Raw genomic sequence first — 25,702 nt, forward strand, 5'->3', positions numbered from 1 at the left:
TAAGCGCAATCGTGCCTGCTCAAGAGTCCACCACAGCCCCCACATGCTGCCCCAGCTGAGACCCTCTGTGCAGCGGGGCAGGCAGGCCAGCAGGACATATGACCTTCTAAGTGTGAGCCAGTGGTAGCTCAAATTCAGCCAGTTTTGCAGGTGCTGGCCCTTCAGCTGTCCCACCAGCACCTTCTCCCAGGAGGAGGGACTGCTCCCTCCCACTTTGGGTTCCACCGCAGCCTGTTGGAGCCTGCTCTGCTTTGGGCAGAACTGCAGGGAGGATCAAGTGCCACAGCACTGAGCAAGAGCAAAGATGACTTCTGGGCAAGAGTATGTTACAAATGAAAATATTGATGTATGGTTTGGGCCTGTGTGTGCAAGCAGAGCAAGGCTCTTGCCCAATAGCAGTGACAAAAACTTTGTGCAATCAGCCACGACCCCCATCCTGTGCAGGTAGGCCGGGAGGGTGTTGACACAAGCTGCCCTCAGCTCCAGGAAAAGCTTCCACCCCTTCCCAGGGTGGGGGCAGCTTCTGTGAGTGCCCCAGGTGAGCACAAGGACTGCTTTTCTTAAAGCGTGGCAGCTCTCCCAAGCCCATCCTGATGAAGTTGGGCAGGGAACCACCGCAGTGCTGCTGGGCCTCAGCTGCCCTCCTCCTCCCTGCGGGCATGCACATGGACCAGCAGGTCACAGGACGCTCATTGCAGGACAAATGCTCCAATTGCAGAGTAAGCCAGGAACCATTTCCCAACTGCTGTGAAAGGGCAGGTGTGAGGAAAGGACAAAACTCCACACGCGACCCAGGCTCTTAAAATTCACCTACCTGAGCAGTGATTACTATATGCTTACCACCACAGGACACACGCATACATCTAAGAGCTGATCAGCTCTGAACTGAGCTGAGAAGTGGATGGGCAACAAAGGGTAACAAAAAAGGACTCGCTTTAGCCCTACAAGGGTGGGCTAGGGCTTAGCTGTAGGAAACTGCTGGGACTTCATTGAAGTCAAGGCTGCTCCTCTCAAGGGAGAGAGAGTAAAAGTAGGTTTGAGTTCAGGTACTGTAAAAGCAGTACTAATTAAAAATAATAGTGATCTTAGGGTTACTTCTGTGGATGAGTTAAAACCCTCGGCTGCTATTTTCTCCTTACTGTTTCTTTTAGGATAACTGAAAATTCTTGAATCGACACAGAAGCCAAAATAAATTCTTTTATTGGGGAGGCTCAATTTATTTGTTTCCACTGTGTCACAGGATGACATTGCTCACCATGACAACTATCCAGGGTGCTTTTTTGCTTCACAAAACCCCCTTTTTTTTTTTTTAAGATGGACTTGTTTTAGAGAGAGGGCTTTCTGATTTCTTAGTATATGTATTGGTATTTTTGTGTTTATTTCTTGGTATATATCTATATTTCTTGATATGTATATATGTATTTTTCTTGGTGTATATATAGTGCATATATATTTCTTGGTGTTGTAATATATCAAAATATGAAAGACAAAAATAGCAAGTTAGAACATGTCGCCCTGATGCAGCAAAGCCCATGGATGCTGATGGAGCACAGAGAGAAGGTACTTTGCACTGGTTATCACTGGGTCAATGTCTTTGTAGGCAAAGCCTTGGTTAGCAGCAGCTTTTTATGGCGGGGCTGAGGCCCAGGGCTAACAGCACAGTTGTGACACAGCTTGAGAAGCAGAAACTTTTCAGGTAGTTAGCAATGTGGTGGAAGAAGAAAAATCCAATTTTAGTGACACAACTCTAGAAGCCAATTCTTTATTAAAAGATCTTTTAAGCACTCCAGTACAGACTTATCTGCTCCACTGTAGCTTTGAGTTGATGAACAACCGTGTTTGGTTTTTTTTTAAAAAAAAAAAAAGCCAAAATGGACACATCTATAAAATTAAGTAGTAGATGAATTATAGACACTGATTACACCAAACATAAACATCAAATTACAGGAATTATACACAGTCCTAAGGCAAACTATGTAACGAATTTATGCAATTGCACTTAAGTCTGTAGAAAGTTATGACACACACTGCTGCCCAAGCACTTGATATCCTGCGTCAAGAGGACACCCCGCTGGGCATCTCTGCATTGAGAACAGCAGCTTCGGAACAGAGGAATACCCGGGGTGTTGCTATACCATACATTCGGCTTGTTGGGTGAGTGACCAATGGACTTGGTGCCCAACCAAATTTATTTAAGAAAAATTAATACTAAACCAGTTTCACTGGCATCTGTTGGTTTGTGCTTCTCCCTTAGCTAGAAATCCCGATGCCTTTGACCACAGCACATCTGCCTGCTGAGACAGAAAAGATGATCTGATACCCTGACCCTGTGGAAGTCAGTGGAAATCCTGCGGTGAGTCTAAGCTTTCATAATTTTCTGATTGTGATTTCTTTCTACGCTGCTGTTCTCAACCACTAACTGTGCTTCATGATTATTCTCCAATCCTGACCTTTTCAACCAAAAGGGACTGATTGTTTAATACAGGGTCTTCAATACAAACTGTTGGATCTCATCCCCATTTCAATCTCTTGCACTACGTTCACCAGCTCTCCTAAATCAAGGCTGCAAATGACATCTTAGCAAGCTCCCCCTCCAAAGCACGAAACCGCTCTTTCCAGGTGGTGGGGAGACCGAGCTGGAACTTCAGTTGCAGTCTCAACACCTCTCCAAGTAAATCCTCCAGCAACACGAGGCCTCCTGTGCCTTCCATATCCTCACAGTAAAAATTAGTATCTAGCTGGACAGCATTTTTCACCTTTCTGTACCCACAGCCCACCCTCCTGCAGTGCCTGTACAGTGAGAAATACCACTGCTCCAGGGGGAGTGTTCAGGCAAGAAAATACTCCTATCAGAACCAATGGACTTCAGAATCCATCCCTAAAGGGCAGGAAAAAAGCAACTGCTTGTTATGATTTGCTCAGTAGCTCACCCTTAATGTTCAGTTTAGTCTGTAACAAACAAAAAATATTCTTTTTGTTGAAACAACAGATGTATGGGAAAGACAGTGAGCTACAGAGCAAACTGAGATTCTGTTTTGTTTCACTCAGTGTAAGATACCTCTAGCGATCCTTTCAGTAATAAACCTCTCTGATAGGCAACTGCTGCTGTTAGGACAATTTGCTCTTTATCTTCAAGTAGAAAGGAGCGCTCTGCTGGACAAGAGGATTTTGCTGGTCCCTGCGGTGTAAAGCTGGTTGCTTGCAGAGCTGCTATAGGCAGCAGGAGGCTGATTGATAGAAAAAAAAAAACACAAAAACAAACCACCCTAGAAGTACAGCTTCATCACAGCAGAGCAGTACCTAGCTCTGGTGGAGAACCTTATGCCAAGAGGTTTGCTGGGCAGATGTTACCACAGCACTGCTAATTTGGTTCCCTGATACCACTATGATAAACCACTTCCATTTTCCCCAACATGGCTTTACTCCACTGACTTCGTAATCCATGCACTCCAAATTCAGCGGCATACACCTATGTCCCACTCAACACGTAAATGTGTCGGCAAAGCTCACTCTGCCAACATGGTATCAGTGTCACAACAGCCCCAAAACTGAAAGGCAAGGGCAGGGACTTGTTCTACTGACTCTTCAGTGAGAATGATGGAAAATGCATCACCCAGGAAATTGCAGGTTTTTCCCGACTTCTTGGAGAAACACAAGGTTTGGTGCAGTTGCCACTAAATCTTAGGAGAGTTTACTGTCATCTTCATAGAAAAAAGCAGTATTGTGGTTCAGGAGACAGAGACCGATGGTCCTGGTAATGGAGTGTTTCTACAAAATGTTTTTCACACTGGCACTCGAGTCTTGCAATGTGCAGCATGAAATAAGGAATCCACACAAACCAGTGTGACCGTACCTCTGTTCTTAATGGAAGGAGGAACAGGCAAACTACTGGGCCACTTGGCACAGCATTTCATCTCATCAGTAGCTCATTTACTTGAGAATGAGATGCAGAAAACTACAGTGAACAAGCAGAGAAAAACCTGTGTGTAAGAAATGCATCTCTGTAATCTCCTGTCAGTTACCGATTCACTTTTGCTTAGAGCAAAATGGCTCAGATCTTAGTTTTATGTATGTGCTAATTTACTTGTGAAATTTATTGGTAGCTATACAAAGTACCTGTTAAATACTGGTAAGTTTTCAACTTCAATACAACTAAGTGGTTCCAATGGTAAAACGCGCTACATGCAGAATTCTTTCTCCCATACATTTTCAGGTGCTGCATTTCCGTATCAGGAGACATCCCTTCACTGCAGTATGCAATTCTGAAGTTAGCCCTGCTTCGAGCAGGGGGCTAGGCTAGGTGACACCCAGAAGCCTCTTCCAATCTAAGTTTTTCTGTGATTGTATAAAGGCAGTAACAGCCACCACCAATACATCTTTATCTAACCATCTTCTGTTTTGCAAAGCTTTGTCTTATCCCTTCCTTTATAAAATGTAAAAGAAGTTATGGATGGATCCTTCCCCTGAGAGGATAACCACTCTGTTAGAAGAAATAAAATCCCCCAACCGCTTTTGTTCTCTCTGAAATCAAGCAACCAGATAGGGATAAAACAAAAAATGCCCCAAAACCACCAATGAGAAGAAAAAGCATCGTTTCATGTTACATCTGGGTCAATGTTTAGAAGGTACTCTAACTGCCAGGTCATTCCTCAGAGCACCGGCTCTTCATTTGCAGTGTTTTTCATTAGCAGCCTGCATTTAATACCATGTCTTCAGCTTGGCAAGTATCCAGCACTGCTCAAAAAACCCCACCAGTGTGTACTTGTCACAAACACCCCCAGCGCCCTTGATATCTTCTGTCTGCATAGATGGCTAGCCGGCCAAACAGAAAAGAGCAGCATTTGGAAGAGGACAATGTCAATGGAGCTTGTCCAAATCCCTGCAGCACTGCTTAAGCCTGTCTGACACTTGATATCAAAGCCACCCTCACAGCAACTCCCTCTCCACAGCTTGACTCTAACCCTTCACTGTGCCCAGAGTAAGACTGCTGGTCCTGTGGTTAACCCTTTCCTAGCAACTATCGGACCTGCTGTTTTAGCAGGTCAAGTCTTTGGCAGGAGAAAGGCTGTCAGCTGTTCACACTGCACCGCAAACCAGTCATAACCACACTCCCAGAGCAGCTCTCTGAACCTCTGTCAGGTGCAACCGCTGCTCAAGTGCTCGGGAGAGGCTGCGTTTTGCCGGTTTTGCCACAAACGGGTTGTGGGAATCTTCAAACTCACCGCAGACTGAGAACCTGCTCTCGCTTGTAACAACTAAAAGTGCCCCTCTGCCTCAGGGAAGGAAGGCTGAGCCCAGGACCGTGACCAGCAAACATTCTGACCTCAGTTGAAGACTGAACCCCAACCCTGAGGAAAATCTGGAGTGAGAGAAGGGATTATTATTGTAAACCAGTGATGCACTTGTTACGGAGGCCTGGGCAACAGCGTCCAGTACAACAGAGATTTACACGTACCAACTCACAAGCTCTTCGTACTTATAAACTGAATATACACATTGTATACACCACGTAATACACCAAGTGATGGCACAAAACCAGCATACTCTAAACACCTAGTACTTAATGCTGTCAGTACAACACTGTGCTTTGCTGGGTGCGGCTAGGCCTTCGACCAGAGGCACGGAAGAACACGTGGAATGACTGCCTAAGGTATAACCCTGGGCTAAAAGGTCCAAAAGTAATGAAGATATGTTCTTCACACTGGAAAATGAGAATCAGGCCAGGCATCTCAGAAATATTTTTCCTTGTTGCAAGGTGATTTAGTATCAGGCAACTTCTCTTTCACTTTTTTGTTTTTACAATTGTGCTGTTGGAAGCATCCATAGAAGAAAAATATTGTGGCAAGCCTCAGAACCACCCAGTTCTTCCCTGCCCATATTTTGTGGTTACAGGGTGACTCAGAGGCCACAGGAGCCGCACACCTGATGTGGAGCAGAGGAAGGAGGAGGTCTGAATGAGGCACAACAGGACAGATCTTCACCTGCTGCCAACAGGTCACCTGCAGTCTGTGTCACAGCAGCCATACAAGCTGGCTCAGAGCTCTGGCCCCCGGTGCCTCACTCACAGACTCCTTCCAGAAATGGAAATGCTTCCTTGAAGTATAAAACTACCCTCTGGTGTCTGAGTATCTGACACCTACTAGAAACAATACCCAAAACTTATAAAAATTACCTTACATTATTATAATGCTCTCTCCTTTCTTTAGATTGCTTGCTTTGGGTGTTTTACAGCTCCCTGTATACCATGAAGAGACAAAGGAGATCACAACTAACTGAAAGAAACCTTCAGCGAAGGAAAATTCTCATATACTTATGAAGAAATAAACTCCTGTCTTACACATCCAAAGAATCTTGATTAGTAAACTCTTTGAAATTAGCTGGTTTTCTTTTAAAAAAAAAAAATCAAGTTGATGAGAGTCTCTGGATATCAAAAATGTGCAACTTTTTCCCTCCTCTGTGCTCCTGTCAAGTACTGGCACACCAAAGAGAAGACAGTGCAAGGGGCTGCTGCATGGTCCACAGAGACCATACAGGCTTTGGACCCAATGGAGAAACATTCCCATCCGTCCAATGGCACGTGGCTGCAGCCAGCTCTGTCTCCTTGGCGCTAGAAAATCACAGATCATGGTGGTGAGAGCATAACACCCTGCAAAGCAGCACTGTCTCAGGAAGTTGTTTAGCTACACCAAATGCCACTGGCATCAGAACCTAAACACTTCTGAAACTTCTCCCTTATTTTTCACCCGCTTCTCCTGAAGCACAGGGGAGTTTTGGGTAGCTGCATAGCAAAGGAAGACAACAAACCTGCTTTTTGTCTACCTATCTAAGAACACTGTGCGTTTGTTCCCCCATGTATTAACGTACAAAGAAGCCAGCACGTGGCTCAGACTCAGGCTTACACAGCTGCCAAGTAACTAAGGGTCCTGGGTAAAACAAGTAGGTATGAAACAATTGTGCAATACCTCCAGCCTTAGGTGAAAGCCCAGAGCCTCATCTATGTGAACAAAGTGATGTGCAGAGCTGCTGGGACTACAAACCCAAAGAAATAGCTGCCTCAATGCCGACCGGAATAAATAAACACAGCAAAATGCGATCAGCCGTAAGCAACAACTGGGCATTACGCACCGAGGGAACAGTGGCATCTTCTATAACACTGGGAACAGAAGAGACAGGCAAGACACTGAGTCAATCTATGAACAGATGGATGTGTTCTGTAGCACACTGTGTCCAGGTTATGGCAGGAAAAGATAGCTGTGGCAGGTCTTCATGCCCACCTCCCGCTGGATGCAAAACTGCGGCTGAAGGAGAAGTTGATCTCACCGTTTTTATACTTTCCCCATGCTCCAAATGGCACTATGACAACTGTGCTGTTGTCTTCAGTGCCGAATTGCATTGCCTGAGAGAAGAAACAAATTGTCAGCATCATCGTCATCTTGCCTGGAAAAGGAAACAAGTGTCTGGCCCCACGTGGGGCCAGACACATCCCAAGGCCCAAGACTTCCTTGCCCCTTCCCAGTCCTGATGCTGCATTCTGGTATGCGCCAGAGCTTTCCATGGAATATGCCACCATCCACAACCCTGATGAGAAACCGGCCATTTCTGTCTATGCTGCTGACATATTCAGCACAGGAATGAACTGCAGTTACGGTCCCACGCAGTTCAGTGGATTGTGAGCTAAGCAAGTTAATTGAAATGATGCCCAGCAAGGATATGGCAAGACCTAGGGTAAGAAAAAGGCCAGCCGGCAGGACTAGTGAATGTCTCAACCAGTGTAGTTCAATTCACTTGAATGCATGGTTGTATACTTGAGTTTCTTAAAACCAAACCAAAACCAACAACAAGCATTTGGTGCCAAGAGAAGCCCTGGCATTACCTGCTCAGTAACAACGTGGGCAGCTTCAGCAGGATCATGGCACTGGTTAATGAAGTCACAGATCTCCTGACTGTTCACCATAAAGTTAATACCGTCTGTAGTAAGGACCAGGAAGCTGTCATCTGCATGATGCAACTGCAATAAAGGCACACGGTATGCGCAATGATGGAGCATGCGCTGCAAGGCAAAATAACTGCCTTCATTTTTTTTACACACTGTTTCAAAGCAGCTTTTCTGGGGGTGCTGCGTGCTCTCCTGCTTTCTGTACAAGGAAGCCCTGTAACTGGAGCCCCCAAACCCTCGGCTAGCCAAAGGCTGCCCCTTGAATCCTCAAGTGCACCCATCAGCCACACAGACTGTGTTCCCTGTACTGGAGGAGCGCGTCTTAAGGGGCTTCCAGTTCTAGGAAGCAGCTCTCTGAATACACTGAGGTCAAAAGACCAGATCCATACATTACCCATTAAACAAAATGCTTCCTTAAACTGAGGATTTCATCTCCCTAAACCCCTTGGGCCTAGTGGGTGGCATTTAATTAGGACCCAGTGAATCTAAGTTCCCCAGGCCCTGGGAGGTGTGATAGTGGACAAAAGTATCAAACGGAATATGAGCTGAGAGGAGAGCCTTCCTGCAAAAGTGAAGGCAACTGTGCTGAGTACCTTCTGGGTGGTTAATTTGTCCTCTGGACAACTACAGAGTTATGATAAGATGCATGCAACTGCCCTTTCTTACTCCCTTCCTCCCAAGTGTGCAAATCTCTATGTATTCTACTTTTTTTGATGGCAGCCCATCCATATCCCACCTAGCTCTTAGTGATGGTTTTGTATCAGCATTAACCTCAAAATTATTCATTTGACCACAAGCCCCAAACAGACTAACACCTTTTTATTTCAGTAATGAATATCACGTGTTATCTTTCTTCCCTCATCCCATATTGTACTGTCATAAATGGTATTTAGAAGTGGATCTGGTTGAATTCATAATCAGGGCCAGATTCTTTTCTGTCCTGTTAGTGCTAATCTGAAGTGACATAATTAGAATTGGTCGCCCTGGTTACTTCACCACAAATAAAAATCAACACTTGGCTATCAGGCTTCACGTGAGCACGTCGTGTGGGTACCGCCACCTGCATCAAATACCTATGATGCCCCTTAGTCTGAATGTTGCTGTCCCTGTTAACCAGGCCTTCTTTTACCTGAACCCTTTTTGTTTCTGGCTGGGCTATCACACCACTGGTTTTAAGATCCAAATCTCCTATGCTCCGCGTCATTGCAAGTCTACCATTCACATGAGGTTGTCCCAAACTGTTCCAGGTAACGAAGCCACCGCACTTCCTAATCCTGTCCAGAGGCACAAAAGAAAAAGTGAGTATGAGTTACCGCTTCACACCATTACCCGTCTCTACCTACAATTTCTGTCACTAGCTACTGATGCGGAATGGGGCACAGAGGACCTAAGCTGGGAGACTGAGGGTTGACTTCTGCTTTTTAAAGGGCTCCACAGAAGGGATGTGGCTTGGCAGGCTGAGTCCTGACCTGGGAACCAGAGTGCATTTCTTCAGGTCTTGGCTCTAACTTGGCAGTCTTGGACAAGTCTGAACCATAAGGTCAGGGCTCTGTACCAATTCCTAGCTATGCTGATCCTACTGCTGAAACAGTTTATGCTCAAGCAGGGCTTTCCACATCCCCAGTCCTCTAAATACCAAATGAATTAACTGGAACTGTGCTGCTTTCTGCCATCTCAGAGGTGGTCTCAGAGCATTGTATTCAACTCTCTGCTTCCTTCCAGGCCCAACCCAGCAGCAGAACACAAGCACATCCTGACGGAGGCCGTTCCCTGGGAAGCCACGTCATCAGCTGACAGGTACCTTTCCTTCTCCTCCTTTCTTTCTGGAGTATGATCAATGGTGAGTTTCATGGCCTTTCCCTTTCGACACAGCAGAGCACGACTGTCTCCCACGCTTGCCACAACCAGCTCAATACCGTCCCGGAGCAGAGCCACTGTTGCAGTGGTCCCAGAGTTCATCAGAGTTGCTATAAATGTCATATCAAAGAGAGAGGTTTTAGCACTGCCTCAAAGCACGAGACCATTTATAACAGCAGCAGTTTCAATTGGTAAAATGAAGACAAATTGTGCTCTACATTACCAGTATCTGCTTTTAAGTTTAAACTAAATCTACATATATAAAAAAAATAAAGCAAACTTGCATGCACATAGGACTCGGGGGAGAGAAAGGAGGTGGAAAGGGTAAGTATTTCTGTGCAACAACATGGCTCCATGCAAAGAGGGCAAGTGGAATACAAGCGGTAGAAGATAGAATGGCTTCCTTCCAGCTCGTAGCATATAGTTTTTCTGTCCTGTTAGCTCACCTCAAGTTACAGGGTTATTGTCCTTATCCCTGGGCACAGTGACTGCATGGGTAGACCACCATGAAGGTGATGGCTCTTCCCTTCTGTTAGGTGGTTAAGTGGACAACTGAGTAATTGTAGCTCTACGTAGTTTACCAGAAGGAAAACTCCTTTACCCCAGTCTGTGGGGTCCTCCTGTTGCTGTCAGAGTTGTTACGCTCTCCCTCTGCTTCCCCCAGCCTTGCCAAGAGACGAAGGGCTCGGCCAGCCGCCGTTGGCTTTCTTCAGAAAGGGACGCTGCTCCATTCAGACCCCGTCAACTTGCTGGAGGTCCCAGTGCAAAGGTGAAGCTGGATTCTGCCTTGCCTTGTGCCTCCACACCGATGCAGTCAGCTGGCAGTGGCTCGCTGGGCAACCTGCCCTGGGCACTGGTGGGATCACTTGACAAGGGTGTACAGTGACTGCCCAGAGGGCAAAACAGAGCCCTAGCTGCTGTCTTCTTCTCTTACAGGGTAAGGGAGTGAGCTGAGCTGACTGACTGTGTTCAGGGACCTGGATTAACTGCTGCAAGTAAATTTAAGGGCTTCTCATTTCAATTTCTAAAACATTCTGGAAAAAAAAAAGTGCTTGAAAAGGAGAAATGTGAATCTGCCTATTTCAGAAAAGATCTGCAGTTTTATCTGCAGTGAAGGAAATGCCGGAACTGTCCAGCTTTCCTTTTTTGTTTGCTTTTTGAAAGGAGCAGTCCCATTTTACAGTTAGTATCTTCCCTTCCTGCAAATTATGCAAAGGTAACCCAGTGAGAGCTGCCTGGAAAGCAGTAATTCCTGCCAACTTGAGCTATTACAGTAAAACGACTGGCCAGGACAAGCTATTGCCCAGAACACATTTGCATTCACAGCCAATGCAAACCTCCTTGAAATGTCCTCCGTAGGTCCCTTGCCTTCTGGGATATTCCAGTTTTTCCAGGTTTTAAAAGCAAGCCAACTCAAGAGGGGGTTTGGGTTAACTTAGGAGTGGGAATCCCCAGTTATGTTCCTGTTTTCACATGATTAACAGCTAAAGATATTTCCGGTACCGCTTCTGCAGTGCTCAGCTATAGCTACAGGCACTCCTACGTGTGGCCCTGCAGCCCTGACCCCGGAGAGGCAGGATGGATCTGAGACAGGACTGTGTGTTTGAGCTGGAGGAATGCCAGCCAGCTCCATCTCGGCAAACTGCATGCACGCAGCACAACCTCCTGTGTACTACGGAAACAGAAATCCAAGTGCTCTGGGATCTTGGCGACCTCTCCCCAACCCTGAGAGGTCTCAGCACTCCATAAGTAAAACAGGGTTAGGAGTAAACTGAAGTGCACAAAGCCCTGAAAGATGCATTGAGCCTTGTTGTGCAGCGAAAGTAGTGATGAATCCAAAAAAACTCACAAAAGTCTAAACTAAGCTTGTGTTATTATTTAAAACAGGTATTATTACTGCAGTGAGGACTTGGTTTAGCCATACACGTAAACAACACGTCAATTGTGAACATCAACCATGGTGATCTAGGTCAAATCTTGGACTACGTTATGGCTGCCACACAGGCTACGATGCTCAAAACTATTGAGATGCCGGTAGCTTCTGACTATTCAAGTAAGCACTGACATCCTGTTTCTAATTTGAAGCAAGGACTAGTCCAGTGCAGGCTCACTTTGAGGCACATTATGAAAGTAAGATGCTAGAAGTACCAGTGCGATTAGAAATTTTAGTAGAACCAGTAAAATACCTGTTTTAGCCACCAGTTAAAAGAATTGATATGAAGAACCTATGTAAAACTACCTTTGTATTTCACAGAAAATACATTTTATTTAGACATTAAAATTAATGCAGAAATGCTGCTACTCTCCCATTTCATTCCTTGGTTTTGGAACTATGCTGACAAACATAAGCAGTTTCTGAAAAATTCAAGATCCATAGTCTTTGATTCATAAATGATTGGGAAACATTTGGACATTCAGGTGAATCTGCATCTTTCAAGTGCAAACTCTCAAAGCCAAAAGAACCGCTATCACAAAATCAAGGGATTATTCTAAAGAACAAGTCAAGATATTGTCCAGAATTGCAGTAACAGTCATAGTGACTTGTGCTTTATATACATTTATTAGTTAAACAGCACTCCTAAAAAAAATAAATGCTGCTCACGCTCTCTTCCTTGGAACCCCTGGGTAGGGGTAGAAGAACATGGATGTAGCTAGACTACACACATTATATGATTTCTAGTACAGCTCGAAAACACAGGAATGATGATGGGATAACATTTCTAATGTTTTACTACAACTGCTGCTAGGTTATTTAATATCAAAATATGTTGCATCAGCATATATATTGGTTTTAACAATTAAAGAGTTTATTTTGCTTTCCTAACAATATCACTATAAAACTAAGATCTTTCAATAGGTTCTTAACACTCACTGGACAACTTTTACTGCAAGTCATCTCAACTAATGTGACAAAGAGGATGTGGGAACCTTCCAGTAGTCCAGGCTAGGAACCGCCGGACTCCTTCACCTGGGACAAAATTAAGCAGATCTCTCTTTCCACTGAAGCCCAGCATATAGTGTCCAGGGCCTCCAGTTCTAGAGCTGCTGACCAGGTACAGTGTCTGCCACAAATAACACGCACACAGAGGCAAATAGGAAATTCACCCAGGGACTTTGTTCAAACAAAATAAACCTGCAACACTGGAGATGAAAGAGTAAGGGCTGCAGAACAAGGAAGTAGTCGCTCTTGAGTTTGCCTGCACTGTCTTTTGCAGGTCGTACAGGAAGTACTTGGGATTTACACATGCATCTTTGGCCATAGATAGATCAGCCTTGGTATTTCTGGGGAATTGCCACCATTCTCTCCTTCTTGCTAAAACTGTGTGACAAAACCAGTTTTAGTTCAGCCAAAATAAAAGCTACATTTTTTTTTCCTGTGGAGGTTAAGTAACCAACCAAAAAAATCAGCCAAAGAATGTTATCAATGCTAGAGGGCCAGCTGTCCCATATATGGCAAAAGTGGCCGTTCTGAAGAACATCTTCAGTACAGAATATGGCCCAATCTATTTCCTCAAGGTTAGTTATTTATTTAAATATATATTTTGTGTAACACAAAAATGGGGAGTTTGAACCAGTGCCAACTCAAATGGAGCCATCTTAAAGGCACTGAATAGAGGTATATGAATTGTTCTGACCCATGTGAAAATATGCAAAATAAACACCCCTTTAATATTGTAATTAGTATCTTCAAACTTGATTAGGTAATAATCAGGGCCTTTGGATAAAAAGGCTGCCTTTGTAATGTTGACGATTTATGAAATATTTAAGTACAATTTCTGCAGCTCTCCCTTTTCCTCAGTGTTGCAGGTTAACATATTCAAAGAAATAAAAATCATATGTTTGGTAACTTAAAAAAAAAACAAAACCAAAACCCACTACTTTTTAAATTTAGTTATTTTTAAATAACTTTTGCTGTTTGCTCAGCATAATAAGATTCCAGGAGTGCCTTTCAAAGATAGATACATCAGTTAATACTTGGCTATGTTTTAATAAGATGGCTATTCCAGAAGTGAGTGGCCAATGTGATTGCAGTTGGATGCACTGAACTTGGAGGCTGATGGAAAGGCTCCTTGTTGTTTTCTCTGAGTAGTGCATCGCAGTGAACAGCAGTAGCAGTACCCTGTAGGACTGCACTAGGCCAGGGGAGGGTTTGTCTTACATTTCTCCAAAGATATGCTCAGATTTCCTCAAGCACATGATTCACTTCCTTATTTCTGTCCTTGCTGAACAAAGCTATTCAGCTTTTATATTTCAGTTTTTATGGCTGGTCAAAAATTTCAGAAAATTCTGTCCATCTGTGTTAACAGTTGTCTCATGGATAATGACATATTTATTGGACATGAGCTTCTTTTACTATGTCCTATACCTAAGTTTAGCAGTGATTCAAAAGTGACTGGATATATTTCAATGCATGGAAGTGAATGAAAATGCATTTGTTAAGAGATATCAAACACCATGCTTCAGGGCTCAGGCATATCTCTAAGCTGTTAATCATTAGAAAGGATTTAGGTGTGGGACAGATTATCCCAGACCTGCCTACAGTAAGTTTCTTATGCTTTTGTGTGAAACAACAGGTACAGATCACTGTCAGAGGGGATACTGGACCAGTCTCCAACAGGCCAGTACAGCTCTCCAAGAGCACTAGTGGACTGCGTGCCAGACACAGTAGCAGTCCCTGGAACACATACATACTTTTTTTTTTTTTGTTAATCGAAAACTCACAGAAACTATTACGCTGTGTATTTTCCATCTATAATTTCAAATATTCTGTAATTGTAAAGTAACCTACAAAGGGCTGTGACCTTGAAGATATAGCTAGGTGCTCCAACAAGGCACATCTCGAGTCCTGTTAAATTTGTGCCATTGTATGAGGGGTTTACCCCTTAAATAGTACTATAAAAATAGTACTATAAACAATGCATCAAACAATATCCATGCAATTTTTGCTACAAGAATTTGTCCCAAGACTTATGTTCCTTCAAACACCCAGGCACACACTTTCAAAGCTGGTTGTGTGCTAGTAAGGGCTGGACATCCTGAACACACACTGCTTTTTTTGCAGATACAGTGAAAGGGATGAACCCTGGCAGGGTCATCTACTGGAACAAGACTGAGCTATTATTTTCCATTTCATCGGTCAGGTTTGAAAAGGAGGTCAGTCTTGGGGAGCATCCAGCGTATCCCAGATACCCAGTGTTACACAACCAGCCACCATTTTCAAGATACTTTAGCAACAGTCTTGACTGTCACATCTAGAATAGCCACAATTAATCAGAAATTCTGCTGGCAAACTGAATCAGTTTGGAACTAGGCTTCTAACAAGGATACGTGCCAAGCATTGACATTTTATATAACTTTCAAAACAGCATCAACAACAAAAATAACCACATTAAACAGTCAATATAGTATTGAATTATTTTAACAACAGATAGGCAAAAAGTTCAATTTGTTCGGAAATCTGTGCTTGTCTTTGCACCCTGTTACTCCACTCTTTGCCTTTATAGCTCGATTTTCAGCTGGGCAACCAGTCAAGAGCACTGGGCACTTTTAGATCCCGCTGGCTCCTGCAAGAGCTTGCAGGTGCTCAGCCTGCCTGAGAAACACTGAGTGCTTGCCAGAGTGTGGCCCCTGTGGATGTTTGACAATGCTTTTGCCCTCTACTTTCCTTGACCTCAAGCTTTTTTGATGAAGAGGGTCTGTCCAGTATCTTGGTAGCTGTTAGGTAAATTTGCTGGCATTTGCATTATATTTCATTAAGCAGCACCAGTTAATTAAATGACATGAAAAAAATCCTATAAGCAGTTCCAAAATGCTCAGCTTGCTGCACAACTTGTCTGTCAAAAGTTGTTGTTATCCAGTTCTGTCAGTCTCATGTACGGAATACTACCATCAGAAACTGTTTTCAGAATAATATATCAAATACAGTTCCTAATCCTTCTCCTCAAGGAGCTGCTCTGACACTTAACAGAGGTCACTTCAATGAGCCAAACCAAGAGCTGCCCTACTAACAAAGGGGTAAGGAGGTGGACAAATATAACAGATCTTCATGTTAGTGAAAAGGAAAGGTCCTGATCCAGGGAAGCACATAAGGCTGTATTCTGACACTTTCTTTAATTTGGGCTTTTAATAAAACATTTGCTAGGAGGCTCTTGGATAAAAAGCACATCTGCTCTACCGATGTGTCTCTCATGACCTCAGCTAAAACTCATCCCACAGGTGAAAACGGACTTGACTTTTTTACCACATTATTATTTTTTAAAGGGTTTCAATTAAAAAAAATGGGAAATGAGCTTTATAGATTTAATCCTCCTTTTTTAAGGGCTGCATTTCAGGACATAAGACTTTTTTCCCTGATGTCCCTGATACCTTAGCTTGTACCAGGTAAGAGGAAAGGTGTATATCCCTGACAGTGCTGCAACAGTCAGGCTAACTGTCCTGCCAGGAAATATTTGAGTCTACCCAGATTGATCTAGCAGTTTAAGCGCAGGAAGCCACTCCATTGCTTGATTTTATTCATTCATTGCTTGAGAAAACTAGCTTGAGAATACAGTAACACGTCAGTCCCTAGAGGGCTTGTTGGTTTCAAGTCTTTCTTGGAGAGAAAGCTTTTACAGTTCCTGTTGTTCTGAAACAACCTCAGCCATTTTGCTACTACCTGCACCAGCACTGGGACAGGTTTTTTGTTTTGGGTGGGGTTTTTTTGTTGGGTCTTTTGGGTTTTTTTGTGGGCTTGGGGTTTTTTTGATTGGATTTGTTTTGGTTTTTTAAGACGGGCTAAACTGACTCTTAAAATTGTAACTCACGGCTGCAGAAACTCCTGTGACAGAACTGGGATGGGGATCTCTGTCTCCCTTTCCAAGTTACTCTCTGTAAGCTCTACTTGCTGGAAGTGGAACTTCAGTTGTACTTAGTCTCTAGATATATGTACAGAACTTGATTAACAGCCAGGACTAAGAAGTCTGAAAGGGCTGGTGCCAGCTTTACCACAGCCAACCTTGTTTTCCTCTTACTGCTTTTTTCCCTTTCACACTCAGCTACTCCTGTGATTCTGTTTGTGCAGAAGCAGTATCAATTGTATTAATTTTGGCTTACATTCCTCCTCCAGTGCAGCAGCCAAGTTAGAAAGGGGAGCTTTTGACACTGTTGCTTTTAACCTAGCTTTAAAAAAAACAAAACAAAACCCACAAAAAGCCAAACACCAAACCTCCCCCCAAAAAACCAAGCCAAAACAAACCTCCTCTCCAGGTTTCTTGCACAGTAAAGTTATGATCTTTGCAAATCTAAATCACTCTTTACTAACTTGACAAACACTTTCCTTGACAGAATCACATTATGAGAAATTCATTGATGATTATGCTAACATTCAGAGTAATAACTCCCCCAATAAATTTGATTTAGACTTTTCATAGCTTTTTCATTTTAAGGAGATAAAGCATAATTGTTTCATTTGCAGTAAGTGATGACAGCAAAATCTTAAGTAAAACATTTTTCTGGACATTTTACTACAAAACTACTGAGCAAATAAGAAAAACCTTATTCTCCACACCCATATGAGGAGACTATTTTTTTACCTACCATCAGCAGACAAATGAGCATGCCTTTCATATGCTTTGTTTATTTCTAGAAAAGCTTTGTTCAAAACATTTTCCAAGTTTTCCTCCTGAGCAAGAAATTCTCTGGAAACAAACAAGCAAACAAAAAATTAAAACTTCTTTCCAAGAAATAAACACCTGAACAATCTCTTCCATAGCCTTATCTCCTCCCTGCATGCATTGAATAATGCTGGATTTCAGTAAAAAGGTAATAGGAGTTTACTAATGACCTGCACTGGAAGCATAACCCTGTAATTTTGCAAATAGATAAAATTCCTCTTCCAACACCCAGGGATGCGACATAGAGATACAGAAGAGTGAAAGCAAGCTGTAGGTCAGCGATCACAGTGACCCCACCTGAAAACAGTCAGTTCACACTCTCTGTGTTCCCAGTCCTTTCCTGGAAGGTGGGTACAATCGTATTTCCCTTGCCTGCCTTTGCGGGCTTGCTCAGTGGGGCAGGCACCATACAGAATAAGTAGTTCACAGTATGTCCGTTGTAACGGACTGCTCCAGTCTGGTGTTCTGCTGCCCCACTGGGCTAGGTGGCTATATAACCTTGGAGGATTGGTAACAATGCATGACCCCCTGGTTCCCTTTCAGTCCTAAGGAAGGAATCTCTACTGTAATTCATTTGACACGCATTCACTTGATGCACACTTACTTAATATATTTTTCCATGTACTTATCACAGAAGTCTGCTGCTGCTGCCCCACCATGTCCATCATAGACTGCAAAGTATAGAACATCCTCCGTCAGCTGAGCATAATCAAACCGGTCTTCATTTTCCTTACGCTTCCCGATATGGCTAGCACAGCCCACGTTGGCCAGGCTGACTTTTGGAATCGGCTTCCCATACTTTATGCTTGGTGGGAGGAGAATAGGTTCATCAATGCGATTGTCCCAGATGCCAAAAGTGTCCCATGTGGTAGGTCGCCCGCTCCCATCTGGATCGAAGCGGGAAGCACGGCGCTCAGAGGTGGAGCTGTAGCAGGCAGCTGTCGGACGCTTCTCGTCTTGCAAGAGGCGGGACGTCAGCACGGCTCTCCTCCTTACTTGATACCCTCCGTTTCGTACCAAATTAATTAAAGTAGCTGTTGACATAACTTGTCTTCACAGAGATTCGTAGGAATAAAAGATGGGTAATAGAAGATATGGAGCTGCTGGAATGTCTTCAAGAGCAAAGAGAAAACTGATCAGGAAACATGAAACACAGGAAAGGGAATTTTGAATTACATCATTCAGGAAACAATGCCACCCTCGAAGCCCGCTGATCATGCATGCATAGCACTGCCTAGAAGAAACTACAGAGGGATCTGCATGACTCACTGAGAAACAATCCTACAGCCCACATCTAATGGGGAGTACTGCAGACAGATCAAGGTAAGGCATTTCTGCTGACCACCTGTATAATGATATCCTGAATTTTCAAAGGTTGAAGAGGTTGTGATGGGGCAAATAAGACTGATAATGACTTTGCTCCATGTCAGCTAAAATATGAATATGTGAAAATATGAAGTAATATCGTGAAAATGAGCTTATCATGCGTGCCCAAACAATTGCCAACACACTTGCACAGTGGCTCCTTGAGGGCAAAGGTTGGAGACATATATTTGCTTAGATTTTAAAGAGGTTTTTCATCTGCACATGATATTTGTTTCTGGCACATTTATTGAGGACTTGAACAATACTTTTCAATACAGACCTGTGAAGTGAATTGTGATTTTTCTTAGGCTATCTAAGAATGACCACTAAGAATATATCCATGCACATACACAATCACACACACAAACTTTCTCCCCCAAACCCCTGTACAGCTCTTTGCTGTTTTGTCTAGCCTGAAATTCTCTGGCACCTAACCCTGAAATGGGCTCCCTTGGCTAACACAGGCAAGCAACATCTTCTACGGGCTTCTCAGATCTCTTTTCCAGCCCCAATAAACTAAACACATCACTTGGCTCAGCACAGATAAAAATTCACTAATGATGATTCATCTAGCATGCTGAAAAACGTAGAAAGATCGGCTTATTTAACGTCTGTAGAGCAGCACCCGACTTGATGGAAGTCCAACAGGCTGGGAAGCTGTTTGTAATAAGTCCATGCTGTTGCATCAGAGTAATTTGAACTGGACTATCAGATCACTATAACTAACCACACTAAATTTTAAGTGAGGGATTTCTAACTTAATTGCTCAAAGTTTGCGGAGAGCAAAATTGTGAGTGAAAGGTATTATATGCCATAATACAGGAATTAAAAATATGCAGGCTTACAGTGAATGCCAAAAAAAAAAAAAAATGACAGCAGGGTGACCTGACATAATCAAGCAGCAAAGAGCAACACATGTACCCCAGAGACACTGTAATTCTGGGTTGCAGTGCCTTGCCGTTGTACTTTCCCCATGCCAATCACAATTGTATCTGTAGATCTGAAATATTTGTTAAAACTACTTTTTTAAATTACTAGACAAAAATCCATGTGCTTGCAAAAACACACAGCCAAAGGTAACTTAATAAGTGATTGCTTTAGTAGAAAATGGCTGTGACACGAGCTTTCTGGAAGCCTCCATTAAACTTGTTGTTCACAGCTCAAAGCATGTTGCATTAGATGCTCTTGGTTTACCTTTCATGCAATTTTTAAATGAAGAAAGGTTTCTTTACTTAGGACTTAGACAGTAACTGTCAACTTGATAAAAGGTCAACTGTGCTGGAAATCACTGTTGTCACACCAGACCAATGTGGGCTAGGCCACCAGGTAAGCGGAACTGATCGTCTGGAATTTTAAGATTTTCCATTTTATTGCAGGGTGATGGTAACATCACATCCTTATTTCAGTATACTTACAGGTATTTAAATAAGTGATTTACCTTCTGGGGCTGTTTTTTCTTTTCTGTTACCCTTGTCTCCTAACAACAGTATGTTAACTTCCTTCTGTGAAACACAGCACGACCAAATTGAAAGCCTGCCAATTAACAAAACCCACACTTGGTTTCACTTCAGTCAGCTTGAAATGAGAACATGAAACGTTAGCTATATTTAGATTTCCATAGCAAGAATCAGAGGATTAATCCATAATCCCAAGCTAATTAATGCATTTGTTCCCTATCAAATTCAACTCTCAAAGGCCTTTTTTTTTTCCAGGCAAGTATTAATACTGACAAAGGTTTTTGTTTTTCAAGTGTCTCTGCAAGTCAGGGGTAGGAACCTGATCTTTAGTTTCTGTCATGTAAGTAGTTATGCTTTCAGTTGGACATTTAACAGTCTGTGCCCTCCCAACTGATATGTTTGCAAACATGGGGCAAGCCTGTCTGGGCAAGACAAGACCGAGGTATTGAAAAGGGGAGCACTGGTGTTAAAGCCAAAGTCCAAGATAGACAATTGCAGATGGAAATCTGTTTTGAGGTGCTCCATCTAATCCTGATGTGTTAATCTGTGCACATTTGACTTAAAGAAATAGTTCCCGCAGACAGACATGGAAATACAGTGCTTAAAGGAAATGAAGTGAGTGGTTAGACTGTAGTTCAACATGCATGGTGCCCCTTTTACAGGCTGGCTGCTTCTTGGCAGATGGAAATTTTCCAGACTGTGAGAAGAAAAAGGGAAAAAAAAAAAAGAAACCTGGAAGAAAGAGAAGGCATGCCTGCTGCCCCAGGGGATTAAATGTATTTAAGAAGGAATTTAAAACTCTGACCATGTATAAGTGCACTTGTATGCTTTCCAAACCCCACAGCTGTGGGCAGTACTGGATGTTTCTTATGTTAAGCTTGTCTTAAATCAGAGGGTTTTTTAATATCTGTGACAATATAATGTCACTCCCTGCCTGAATAATAAACTGCACAGATGGCAGCAATTTAAAGAGGTTTCTGCTGCTATTTACGAATTACAAACTAGGACGGGTTTACTCTATGTACACAAAAGCTGTGTGGTTACGTTAGGCAGCGCCGTTTGAGCCTCTGAGGAAGGACTGATGTAACCAGCACAGATCTCCTCTTTACCACAAGCCACTCCATCATGGGAGAGGTGTCTCTGCTGCAGTCCTCTCCTCCCGGCTGCGGTGAAGGGGTCGGCAGAGATGTGCGGGCAGGTCAGAGGCTACTCCTCACCTCTTTACTGCCTGGCGGGAGTGCGGGCCGGGACCCAGCCCCGGCTGCCACATCTAAGCGGGCAGAGCAGAAACCCCGCGCAGCAGCAGCAGCTTGGAGAAGAAGGAAACGCAGAGAAGCGAGAAAGGCAAGTAAGCCCCCAGCCCTGCCAAGCAACCCGCGGCGCTGCCCCTGCGGCCGCTCGCCCCGAGACCGACCGTTAGTCTCCTCCCCCCGCGCCCGCTGTTCCCGCCGCAGCCGGGGCCCTTCCCTGCCGAGGCTCGTGAGACTGCACCTGCCGCCGCCGGCGGAAGGAACCGCTGTCGGTAAGCGGGAGCGCATCCCGCCTCCCCCTAGGGCGCGGCCCGGCCCCAGCCACCGCCCGGAGCCCCGCGCCGCGCATCCCGCTCCTCTCGCCGAAACGGGCGAGCGGAGGAAGGAGTTTCCGCCCTCCCTCACTCCCACCCCAGGCCTCGGCCAGGCTGGGCCGTGAAGAGGGCCCGGCGCTAAACGTCGGTGCTGCCGCCGGACTGCCTCAGGGGCCAGTGCGGGGGTGCGGCGGCCCTTACCTCCTTCCACGCCCGGACAGCCGGTGGCGGCGGGGAGCTGCGCCCCAGCGGTGCGAGAGCGGCGCTTCCCCGACCAAGGCTGCTGAGGCGCGGGCCCCACTCCCGCCCGCTGGCTTTTCCCCCGGCCCCGCCCCGCCCCGCCGGCCAGCCGGAGCCCGCCGGGCCAATCGGGCGGCGGCGGGGGCCGTTCCGCCGCAGCTCTGCCCCCCGTCGCACCCAATAGCGGCCGCCGCGGCAGCCGAGCCTCCCCCACCGCCCCTGCCCCGCCCGCCGCGCGCCCGGCTGTTGGCCGTGACGGGCTGACGAGAGCCGCTTGCCGCCAGGGGCCCGGCGGGGGGGGGGGGGGTGTGTTGGCGGGGGGTTGGCGGTGGGCCCGGCAGGGGAGGCCGGCCGGCCGGGGGAGAGCAAGGCCCCGAGGCGGCTCTTGTCGGGGCGTTGGGGCGGCCCCGCCGCCTGCCTTCTCGCCGCGCCCTGCTATTCCAGCGCAGGCGGCCGTTGGTTGTCTCCGTCCTCCCCCTCGCAGGGGCGAGGGACCGGAGGAGGAGGGAGACTGGTACGGCCTTGGCCGAGGCGAAGGCGTCGGGGTCTTGGCGCTGCCCCGGCGGTGTCCCTGCACAGCCCCCTGTTTGCGCGGTCAGTGTCGGCCAGGGAGACAGCCTGGCTGCAAGGACACGCAGGCTGCGTCTGCAGCTACCACACACGGGCTTCTCAAGAGGGCCTTAGGAAAAAGTGCGTATGTCGTTACGAAAAAATACGGCAATAGATTTAAAATATAGTTGAGTGTGCTGCTCCGAGGTGGCTGTTTCTATGAAAAAAACATGTCGCCTGCTTCTTATTTGACCCGCGTCCAAATGGCAGTTTAAAGAGATCGTTTGCATGGCACTGTGCTACTGGCATAGTGTTTGACCTTTCACGTAACTTGGCAAATCAGATGACTCTAATGACAAACGCGTTTGAAACACACCTTCCCATTGACCTCGTGCTGTCCACTGGAGACAAAAGTACTTGAAAACAGAAACCTGAAGAAAAATATGGAGCAAATGTAGCTTCCATAGGAACTCAAGGAGGTCACTGTCAAGTTTATCCCACGTATTCATGAGGTAAGGAAGTTTTTTGTTTGTTTAAGGGGTTTTTTTGGTTTGGTTTTTAATTTCAAGAGCATTATTTTCTCTAACTTTTCTTTGTGATTGACTTTGACTTTACCTTATAAAAAGCCCTTTAAAACATGATACAGGACCTGTAGGTTACAGACTGATGATTTCAATTTCCCAGCTAGGGACTTCACAAAGGCACCAATATTTCAGGAAACCAACTTCTTTGGTTTCCTGACTATTATTAGGTGGCATTCTCAATCTGTTAAAGCTGCCATTAATATTTATCATGTGCTGCAATGTCATCTTCACTATATTCTGAACAAAGCTTGATGTCAGCTGTCTCCCTTCTGTATTCAGTAGGGGACTGCTAAGCAGGCCTAGTGCCCACTGCACGATGTACCTTGACTGCAAAATCCATCAGCTTTTGGCCAGAAAGGCAGCAAGAAAACCCCTCATAGCTCTCACTGTACAGGACTACTTGTAGAATAAGGGGTTAGGCAAGCATGGTAGTACGTACCAGGTTGTTCTGGTTTCTAGATGTGTGGTGTCCCACTCAGCATTTAGAATTAAATTTGACCCTGTGAATCCTCCTTTTGAGGACAGACACACTGTCATCTGCCACTGCAGGTTGTTCCCTAGTTCCCATTTGTCCTCAGTGAGACAAAGGAAAAACAACGCTCCGTGGAAACCACCTCTCCTGGCATCAGGCAAAGAGCAGCAGTTCTCCTGAGCGGAAGTGATCCATACAGAAGTGTATCCAAACTAGTGCAGTGATTTATCAGGAATGAAAACAGGACATGACCCTGTAAACCAGGTATTGCTATTTACTGAGTGGTACCAGCAAGGGCTTCCCAGAAGTGTCAGGGGCCTACGTAATATTAGATACAAGTGCTGAAAGGCAATTTCTGCACCTGATAGTTTGCAGTGAAGGCCAGCACAGAAATTATAAATGTTTCATGCTGAGCCTTTATGTGCAGTGGAACTACCTTTGTATTTACAGGGTTTTGGAAGGTAAGTGGGAGGCAGCAGAAGAGGCAGCAGCAGGAATTTGAGGTGGCAGGAGAAAAGAGGCAGCAGGCATAAGAACAGCTTTGTGAGAAGGCAGCAGGCTTGAAGATGAGGCCAGGGCTCAACGGCAAGGATCTGGAGGGCAATAGGTGAGGGTAGGGGCAGGGGGGATAGGCTACAGTGCAGCACTTGGTGCTTTGAGGGGCCTCTGGCAGCACTCAGAGAACAGGAGACAAATTCAGAAACAGGAAGGGCAGGGACTTGTACTATGCAACATTTGCTTTTGACTGCAAATAGTTAATTTGGACTTTCCCCTTGCATTTTTTTTCCCTAAAGGATGGATTAAGTTTTCTAGATTCCATTTCTCCTAACAAGGAATTTCTGCTCCTGCAAGGTTTATCTTTCTCACTTTTTTCTGTCTTACTGCTTCTGGTTTTGCTTCTCCATCATATTCCTGACATTTCCGTCCCCTGCCACCCATTCTCCTTTATTTTGTTCTCCTTTTCCTTCACAATTTGCACATATTTTTCTGTGATTATTTCTCTCCTGCTACCTCTCTTCCCTTTTTTTACTCATCCTTCTCTCCTGTGTGCTTCCATCTTTAGATTCTAAAAGCTTAATTGACTGTCTCGTGACTGGAAAACAAAACCAAACTACTGGGAGCAGGGAGAGGTTGATTGCAGGTGTGCTAGCATGCTGTCCTGCCCAGTGTTGTAACTGAACACACAGCAGCTGTGATTCTTGGGTGGGTGGAAAAGAAATGTCCATTGTAATCTCCAAGTATTAGATCCAAGCTAGAAATGCAGAGCAAACTGGTTCTGGACACCACGCTTTTTTCACCAGCACAATGTGTTCTGTAATGCCTGATGTTACAAGTGGGAGAACTTACTTTTTCACTATGCTTTCTATCCTCATAAGTGAATTTTTCCCTATGGTACACTCCTAGCTGATTATCTCTCTGTACTCTCTAGGCTTGCTAGCAGATCAGAAGAGACCAGAAAACATCCCGTGGCTGTGGTGAAGGGAAGTAGCCATCCTCTTAACGCTGACCTTCAAATAATTGGCAACAGCTATCATTTTTCATGGTGCTTTTCAAAGGCGGCCCTTCAAAATCAGGTGAGCTAATGTGGGAAAGGCATGCATGGCTGCTGTCAGACCCTAAGTGTGCTGAGAAGCTCCTCAGGCTCTACCCCTGCCGTGGGCATTTGGCTGCCTGTGCTCGTGGCCAGCCCTGGCATGGCCCAGGTGTCAGCATGGGCCTTGGTGCTGGGAAAGGAGCTGCAGGAAACCTTACTGGGGATCTCGGTCTCTTGGCTTGGGAGCTGAATTTAAGCTCAGACCTCTGCCCGAACTGTGCTGTAGTTATGCCCATGCTTGGCTGTGTATCTCAATGATCTTGTGCTTCCCTGGCTGATGTAACTTCCTGGCTTGACCTCGAACCTGTCTTTTCTCTCTGGTCAGGTGTCCTGTTTTTTGGCTAGGATAATTTTCACAAGAAGATGGGAGGGTGACCTAAACTAGCCAAAGGGGTATTCCATACCATGTCGTGCTCAGTATATAAAGGGGGC

At 45.1% G+C, this 25,702-nt stretch overlaps 2 protein-coding genes across 9 annotated transcripts in view; one reads left to right on the top strand and one right to left on the bottom strand.

Annotated features, from left to right (window-relative positions):
• Positions 1-1,748: 1,748 nt before the first annotated feature.
• On the bottom strand, positions 1,749-22,171 carry PPM1K (protein phosphatase, Mg2+/Mn2+ dependent 1K). Of its 3 annotated transcripts, none has more exons than XM_054824987.1 (7): positions 22,033-22,171; positions 18,050-18,557; positions 17,369-17,469; positions 9,738-9,903; positions 9,066-9,210; positions 7,874-8,008; positions 1,749-7,396 (listed from the first exon to the last, which is right to left on the bottom strand). In XM_054824987.1, exons 2-7 carry the CDS (start codon positions 18,487-18,489, stop codon positions 7,265-7,267), a joined length of 1,119 nt encoding a protein of 372 aa, XP_054680962.1. In that variant the 5' UTR covers positions 18,490-18,557; positions 22,033-22,171; the 3' UTR covers positions 1,749-7,264. The 3 variants fall into 3 exon arrangements, with proteins under 3 accessions (XP_054680962.1, XP_054680961.1, XP_054680963.1); XM_054824986.1 differs by having other exon boundaries at positions 18,050-18,577; XM_054824988.1 differs by lacking the exon at positions 22,033-22,171 and adding an exon at positions 20,249-20,269 and having other exon boundaries at positions 18,050-18,577.
• Positions 22,172-22,401: 230 nt separating this feature from the next.
• LRBA (LPS responsive beige-like anchor protein) overlaps positions 22,402-25,702 on the top strand; it is a 466,837-nt gene continuing 463,536 nt past the window's right edge. For 3 of the 6 annotated variants that reach the window (XM_054824981.1, XM_054824982.1, XM_054824980.1), the window contains exons 1-2: positions 22,403-23,132; positions 25,106-25,250. The gene's annotated coding sequence lies outside the window, so the exon portion shown is untranslated. Of the gene's footprint in view, positions 23,133-23,753; positions 23,941-25,105; positions 25,251-25,702 lie in introns of all 6 variants that reach the window. The other 3 variants (XM_054824977.1, XM_054824983.1, XM_054824979.1) reach the window with 2 other exon arrangements.

This window comes from Grus americana, chromosome 4 (genome assembly GCF_028858705.1).
Source record: "Grus americana isolate bGruAme1 chromosome 4, bGruAme1.mat, whole genome shotgun sequence".
Taxonomy (NCBI): Eukaryota; Metazoa; Chordata; class Aves; order Gruiformes; family Gruidae; genus Grus; species Grus americana.

Coding starts and splice junctions, on each gene's coding strand:
- PPM1K (XM_054824987.1), bottom strand. CDS start 18,489: ATGTCAACAGCTACTTTAATTAATTTGGTACGAAACGGAGGGTATCAA. Junction 8,009..9,065: donor CAGAAACAAAAAGGGTTCAG/GTAAAAGAAGGC, acceptor CCTTTATTGCAG/TTGCATCATGCAGATGACAG. Junction 7,397..7,873: donor CCCACGTTGTTACTGAGCAG/GTAATGCCAGGG, acceptor TTCTTCTCTCAG/GCAATGCAATTCGGCACTGA.